The 7,962-nt window shown below is 28.4% G+C and overlaps 3 protein-coding genes across 3 annotated transcripts; 1 reads left to right on the top strand and 2 right to left on the bottom strand.

The window, feature by feature from the left end:
• On the bottom strand, window positions 1–794 carry EIN_329740 (myosin heavy chain; the record flags this gene model as incomplete). Its single annotated transcript, XM_004185495.1, has 2 exons — window positions 1–672; window positions 716–794. Coding segments are annotated over 2 exons (751 nt in total), but the record flags the coding sequence as incomplete, so codon positions are not given.
• An 888-nt stretch (window positions 795–1,682) lies between these two features.
• Window positions 1,683–2,282, bottom strand: EIN_329750 (Rho GTPase, putative; the record flags this gene model as incomplete). The annotated part of the gene is made up of 1 exon (XM_004185496.1): window positions 1,683–2,282. One exon carries the CDS (start codon window positions 2,280–2,282, stop codon window positions 1,683–1,685), a length of 600 nt encoding a protein of 199 aa, XP_004185544.1.
• Window positions 2,283–5,481: 3,199 nt separating this feature from the next.
• Window positions 5,482–7,206, top strand: EIN_329760 (hypothetical protein; the record flags this gene model as incomplete). The annotated part of the gene is made up of 1 exon (XM_004185497.1): window positions 5,482–7,206. One exon carries the CDS (start codon window positions 5,482–5,484, stop codon window positions 7,204–7,206), a length of 1,725 nt encoding a protein of 574 aa, XP_004185545.1.
• Window positions 7,207–7,962: the final 756 nt, after the last annotated feature.

Below are 7,962 nucleotides of genomic sequence, written 5' to 3' on the forward strand. Positions count from 1 at the left end.
TGTTGGCTTGGCATTGAATTTCAATGAACTTACCGAAACGAGATGAGTTGTTGTTCTTAACAGTCTTGGCATTACCAAAGGCCTCAAGCATTGGATTCAATTGGATCAATTGGTTCTCAATATCACCCATAGCTGCATTTGATCTTCCAGCAATGGTAGCAATGTACTGAATGACTCTCTTGGTGTTTTCAGTCTTACCAGCACCAGACTCTCCAGTGATCAAAATGGATTGATTTCTGAATTGAGCAGACAAGTCTCTCATTTGAGTCAATGCACCTTCGGCAATAGCATAGACGTGTGGAGCAACTTCTTCTTTTCTTCTTCCAGTGTACTTATTGATCATGAAATGAGTGTAGATTGGGAAGAACTGATATGGATTGATCACAACACAGAAAAGACCCGAATAAGTGTGGATGATGTCTTTCATGTATCTCAGCCTTAAGTTATAAAGGACAGTAGCTTCAGACAATTGAGTCAACTGTGACATATCATCAACACCATCAAACTTAGATGGATTTCTGCTGTAACATTCTTTCTTGGCAATTTTTATTTCACCGGCGTCTGTTTCAAGAATGTAATTGTCACCTTGTTCTGACTTGATTTGAGCAGCTAAGAACTCTTGGTATTCAGTCTCAATTTCCATGCCATTTGGCACCAATTTCAATTTTTGGTCTTGGTGCCGGGTTGTTATACCATACCCATCCAGTGGTCACACCTCTGTAGTCATCCGGGAGCTTGTAAATCATATACTTCAAGTAATCGTCGTTGGATCCTTCACCAAACGCGTTTGCCATTTTTGTATTTTTTTAGAGAGATGCCAACTTTTATTTGGACTCTATATTTCTAATTGAGGATAATCTCATATAATCAAACTCTTCAGTTCTTTGAATCGGCAAACTAAAATTGGTGTAGTGGTCTTGTTTGTTTTTTCTGGATGGAAATAAACGGGAATACAAACTAAATAAAAGGATACTTAACACAATGTGTAAGTCCAGAGAGTATACTTTTTGTTTTGAAAATATTAATTATTTGATGTTTTTTTGGACTGTTCTCATGTAAAGTAATTATTTCTTCTAGTGGACTTTATTTATTAATCCAAAAATGTTTTTATTTTTAATTGTCTTTTTTCTTAAAAAATGTACGGTATTTTTAAATAAAAAATCGGGTTTGGAACCGAAAAGTATACACAGAAATGGAAAAAACTTTTTGATATTTATGTATAAAATGTTCAGTTATGAAGTAGTGGCATGAGCCAATTACTTAAATTAATTTCAAGGTAATCAACTTAAATTAGTTATAAATACGAAACACAACTGTTGAAAAAAGCTTTTTTTCAATTCAAGTATTTTTTGTTATTAATGAAGAAAAAACGAATTAAAATATTCAATATTCAATAATATTTGAATACATCTTATACAATTTAGATATTACTTCGATGTGATATGTTTTTATTGATTAATTATTTTTTACATATCGAGTATAATCTTTTTAAATAACAGTTAAACAACAAAACTCGTTTTTTTAATAAAAAACATATTATATAAATTGATATGCGTCAAAGTTGTTAAAATAACAAAAATCATAACTAAATTAATAAAACAAAAGTCGTTTGTAATAATATTTTGAATTGTATCAAAAATTAAAGTGAGAAGAACATCGTTGGTTATAAAAACAAATGTGAATTAAAACAATGAACACTTGTTTTTGTGACTTTTGTGAGACTTGCTGTTTTCAATTTGACTTGATTTGGTCACATAAGCTCGTACAGCTTCTTCAAACACCAATTTCAAATTTTGTTGAGTAAGGGCAGAACACTCGAGGTATTTGACCGCTCCAATTTCTTGTGCTGTTTGACTTCCCCTTTCTATAAAAATGGGCTCAATTCCCATATTTCTCATTTTTTCAACACAATTTGGATCTTCTCGTAAATCCATTTTGGTTCCCACAAGTATTATTGGAGCATCGGGACAATGCTGTTCTACTTCTGGTTTCCACTTTCCAGATATATTATCAAGAGACGCAGGTGATATCACAGAGAAACACAAAAGAAAAACTGATGTTCCTGGGTAAGAAAGAGGTCTCAAACGATCATACTCCTCTTGTCCAGCAGTGTCCCAAAGTCCCAAGTTCACTTTCATATCATCAACCATTAGAACAGTATTATAATTTTCAAATACTGTTGGAATATATTCGTTTGGAAATACATTCGACGTAAAACTGATGAGGAGACAAGTCTTGCCAACAGCTCCATCACCAACCACAACACACTTTACAGGTCTCATTCAATGTTTAATTAAAAGTTATTTTATCCTTAAATTTGTGTAATCTTCCCGTTTCTATTTATAAAATTATTATAATATTAAATATATTAGCTAAACATTTAATAAATTTTTAAACGGGAAAGTCTATTATTTTATTTTATTTAACTTTTTTATTATAGATTAGTTTCAAAACACTTGTTAAAATACTTTTTGAAAAATTGTATAAAAATAATTTTTATCAAGAAATCTTCGATGCAAAATGTTTTTTAAAACAGGGGGGCTAAAAAACGGTTTCCGTTTTTTTTACCGCTTCCTCTTGATTTTATAGATTTAAATAATATTAATATAATAAAATGTATAGTACTGTTTACCATGAAGGCTGAATATGCCTCGTGGAGACTTTTTCTGTCCGAGGTGGTAATTTGTATCATACTTTTTAATATAAAGTTATTAGTTATAACTATTAAATCAATAGGAAGAGGTTAAAAAGACGGAAGCGGTTTTTTATCCTCACTGTATACCAAAAATATGTAATAATTCTTTTTGAAATAGACAAGTTAAGTTTTGTTTACCCAAATGGTTTTGTTTTCAAAAAATACAATTTAAAAATCCTAATAATAATTTCAAAATATCGTATCACGATGTTAAACTTTATTTTAATATTTATTAATTTCATTTAAGTTAAAGCGTAACAAACACACACTTATTATATCTTATCAACTTTTTTGTATAGATTTTTAATTTAATCTATTTTACTTAATTAAATAAGATTAATTAAAAAAGGTAGAAATCCGAATTTTAATACGAATAAATTTCAACTTTAAGAATAAATAGCAAAAAAAATTTTTCAATCTAAAATATTAACAAATTTTAACAGAGTTATTAGTTTAAACATAACACTTTAACAACAAAAAATTATCCTTAAAATTGTTTGAAAATTCAATCCCACGTTTTTTAATATAAATTGTGTTAAAAAAGTCTCAAAAATTAATGTTGATCGTTTATTTGTTCGTTACTGCCACTTTTTCTTATGACGTTTATATCTCCACCAATGGACATAATACTAAGGATGATAATGTCAACCAAGTATTTCAAACTCTCCAAGCCGCAATAATGTCATTTTCTGATAAAGAACTGCCTTCAGATAATATTAATTTCAAAATATTTGAATAACACAAAAAATGTACCAATTACTATTTCAAGTCTTTACCCAAACAAACGGGCAACTTTCGTTGGAGGAACACCAATACCTATCAACTGTTTCAGAAATTTGGATAAAACAAAGACTCAAAATCTTTCTTTAAAATCTTACAAACCAGTAGACCGAATGTTAGAGTATGCGAACTCGATTCATTAAAAAATGTTGCCAATATTCTTCCAATGTCCGAGACAAAAACAAATGAACTTTTTGTTGATGATCAAGAATGACAGTTGCACGATACCCCAACAAAAATTACACTCCAAAAGAACAGAAAGTTGACTTTATTTATCTCAGAACACTTTCATATTTCCCAGACGTATCTGGGTATTATAGACCAACAGACTTTGTTTGTAATGACAAAATTGTTTATTAAAAGACGACTTCAGTCGAAAACAAAAATTACTTTATTTATAATACCAATGGAACATTTTATCTCTCATCTTTAAATAATTGTATAGTTTTAACGGCTTCTGATGGGGCTTCTTGGAACGCAAAAAGATCAACTTTTTCTGGTAATTTGACACCATTGGAAAATTCAGGAGCAACTGGGCAAGTAAATTTACCCATAAAAAGGACTATTTACAGAGGATTTATGTATAATGTATATTCACCATCAGTCAGCAACAATAACAAAGTGTTTGGATATAATAATGACCGGATAGATAATTGGGGAGGGATACGAAATAAATATTTTAAACCACATGTTAATTTTGGAGGGTTAATATGTAACATTTCTAAAGAAGTAACACACTTCTTGGAGACTTTCTGAAAAATCTCGAAAATGGAAAAACTTTCAATGTATAGAGCAACATTAGCCAAGTAAAACGGTTCTAAAACAACGATTCCCATACAAAAATTTTTGAGTTTGTTAATAAATCCACATTATTTTGAGTTTTGACCGAATAAAACAATAAAAATGTATTTATCATTTATTATTATAAAATTTTGAATTTTGTTTTTAAAATAATTTAACAATAAAATAATTATTTTTTGTTAAATTATTAGACAAACGTTATAATAAAAAAATATTCATTAAAGATTGAAAATTTTTTTCATTATATTCAATACAATTATTTCAAGAATATTATGTAATATGATAAATAATATTATGATATTATAAATATACAATTGAATAATTATCATTATAAATTTTTCTGTCACATTATAACAAATATATCAAAATCATACATTAAAAGTGGATTAATTTTATGCATTGTACACGTTTATTGTTCATTATTATTTCATTGATGAATTGTTTTTTGAATTAATGGAATATATTTATTAATAGTTAATTAACTAAAAACATCTACACATCATGAAATAAATGAAGAATAAGTTGATTAAACGAGTTTAAGAATGGACTCTCCGATAATATTACACTCCTCAAGAGTGCTTTCGGAATCTAATTGCTCGCCATTGAAGTCGAGAATTATTTTACTTGGGTCCATATCAAGCTGTTCTTGAAGCTTTTCTTTCACTGTTTCAATGGTATCATCAGGACGCACCGTCAAAATTATCGACTTTCCAGTGAACAGTTTGACGTATATTTTCATGTAATTTTTTTCAGTTCTTTTTCTGTTTGTTTGTGTTTCGAAACGAAAATGACGAGTAAAATTTAAAAACTTTTAAATTTTATTTTAGAGTAAAATTTTAGTCTTTTATAAAAATACAAAGTATTTTTAATGTTTTTATAACATTGGATAAATTATAATAATACAACTATAATAAAATAATTTATTAATTTATTATTATTTTTATAATGAAAAAATGAGAATGTTGTTTTAATTAAAAAAGTTTTAATTTTATTTTATATTTATAAATATGTCCATCTTTTTAACTAAAATTATCAATTTTTCTTAAATATTTTAATGAAAAATTCGATTTATTCATTTTTCAAATTATTTTTCTTTTTAACCATTCTACAATCATTAAAAATAACTAAAAACAAATCAATTATTTCTAAACATCACAGCAACCCATTTAACTTGTTTATAAAGAATCTGTAAATTCATTCTACCAATGCAACTTGAGAAAGTGTATCTTATGAATGTTGTTCTCTACCTCCCATTAAAGGATGTCTTCAATTTTGTGTGTATTTCCAAAAACACACAATCGGCCTGTTCTCGTCTTAAAACAAATCCAATTGACAAATCAATTGGCTCCCAACAATTTTGCAAAATCGTTTCGACTTTCTTCAAGAATATTGAGACCTTAACGTGCGATTGTGAAGAATTAAAACTTATTGGAAACAGCTTAGATAAACTAGAAAACATCTATTTAACTGAAAGAACTCAGGATCTCAAATACTATAATGTCCAGTCTACTTTTTATCCAAAGATAAGAAACTTTATTATGTTGAGTCAGTATAATTCCTATGAACTACTTTCTTCTCTCGAGAACATCAAAGAAATAAACATAGCTATCTTTTTCCTTGATAGAGTCGACTTTATGCAAATCCTTAAAACTCGAAATATAGAGAAAATCACCATAAAAGTTACTGATCAGTTTGATTCTAAGATTTGTAAACCAGATTATTACCAATGTATCAATGATTTGTCTCACTCATTCCCACAAAGCAAAATATACATCAAAGTCGTTATTAAAGAATTTGTTTTCAATAACAAAAAGCTTTTCTCTAATCTTCCAAGTAATGTGTACCCATACATGACCATTTTAAGTCATGATGTTCCTCTTGAAAAATCATTGGACTGGATTGAGAAGTTTGAAGACAAATTTAACACCAACAATTATAGTTTCTTTGAAAAACATTATTTAAATGATGTTACTGTGTACCGATCAGACTTTGAAAACGTGGTCCATTCAGCAAGTGATTATAACCCAATAACATTAAATTTAACAACACTTCAATCAGTAGAAAATATTAAATTTGATAAGAGTGTTGAATTTTACAACAAAATTGTTCTGCCAGGAAGCACTAAAAAACTGGACTGTGAAGGGGACTTGAAAGTGATAAATTGGGACGATTTACAAAACTTGGAAAGAATTGATTCATACTACTCAACAAATACCCCACAAAAATTTTGGGATATAGAACACTACAAATACAATAACAATTATACCAAATCTATCAACAAACTGCTTGTTGGATTTACACCGTTTTTTGCTGTCTACCCATTCGTGTTTTTATTGATGGCAATTGCTTCTTTTGTTGTAAATCAAAGTGTCGAAAAAACAGTTCAAAACCTCGAAATTCCGTTTTTGGTATATTTGTTGTGTATATGGGCGTTTTATTTTATTGACTCTGAGCTGACGGGTATGTCCATTATTAAAAATAAATTTGTTATCATTTATTATGGTATTGCGCTTGTTATAGTAGCAATAGTACAAAGTGTGTTTGCCAATATGTACTACAAGACCATCGATTTGGTGTTTGCTTTTATATTCGTGTTTAGTGGAATTGTGTTTTACTTAAAATATGTATTTGGTAATCACTTGTTAGTCACAAGAAAGGAAGCGTATCTTCAAATACTAAGCCGAAAAACAAGGAAATATATGCCAAAACACATCACCGACAATATTCTATATTGGAGCGACGGTTTCTCACAAGATGGTGAAATCCAGTTTTTTATACTGGCTTTTTGTATCGACGCATTTTTGTTCTTGGGTGGAGTGTCTTTTTATTCTTGGATCATCTCTTTGATTCTTTTGCCATTCTGTACGGTCGCGACATTGTTTTTGGTGTATCTGGTATTTCATGGACATGATAAATTTATTGGCGGATAATTCAGTTATCGTTCTAGTTTAGTTTTGAATAAATTTGAGTTAATAATGTTTGTATGTTCAACTTAGTTTATATTATTATAAATGATTGACTTTATAAATAACAGGTATAGTTTATTAATTAAAATAATATTTTTAAAACAATTAAATTAAAATTTATTTAAATTAAAAGTATCAATTGATATAGCAATTTTTGCTCTTTTTTTTTCAATTAATTTGTGGTGTGTTTCTAATGTTTCATCATAATTCAAAGCGTTTATTAGGTTTTTCTTTTTTTCTTCTTTATCTTGAATCAATTTAAAAACACCTTCACAAATTAAATAGGATTGTGATATGTCAAGGTCGTTTGTTTCATAATATGAATATTGAACACCATCTGTGAAATTTGCAATATCATCCTGTATCACCTCTTTGGGCAATAAACTGTTTTTGTTGATTCCCACAACGAAATATAATTTGCTATTGAAATAATTTTTATTTGTTCCAATTTTTAATTGAACTTTTTTGAAATACTCTTTGGCTACAATAAAACTTTGTTTGTGTGTCAAAGAAAAAACAAAAACAAAGATGTCTGAGCGACTAATCGTAATTTAACAGTATTATAATTAAAATATAAAACATACTAAAAACTCGAGCTGTGCACACGTTCTTCTGTTTTCACTTGTTTTAAGAATCAATCAGATAAAGTTTTATGTAAAACAACAAACATAAGTCTATTATAGTAATATCAATAAAATGGCGATCAATATAAATCGTGTA

This window comes from Entamoeba invadens (assembly GCF_000330505.1).
Source record: "Entamoeba invadens IP1 unplaced genomic scaffold scaff_1105074725601, whole genome shotgun sequence".
Taxonomy (NCBI): domain Eukaryota; phylum Evosea; order Mastigamoebida; family Endamoebidae; genus Entamoeba; species Entamoeba invadens.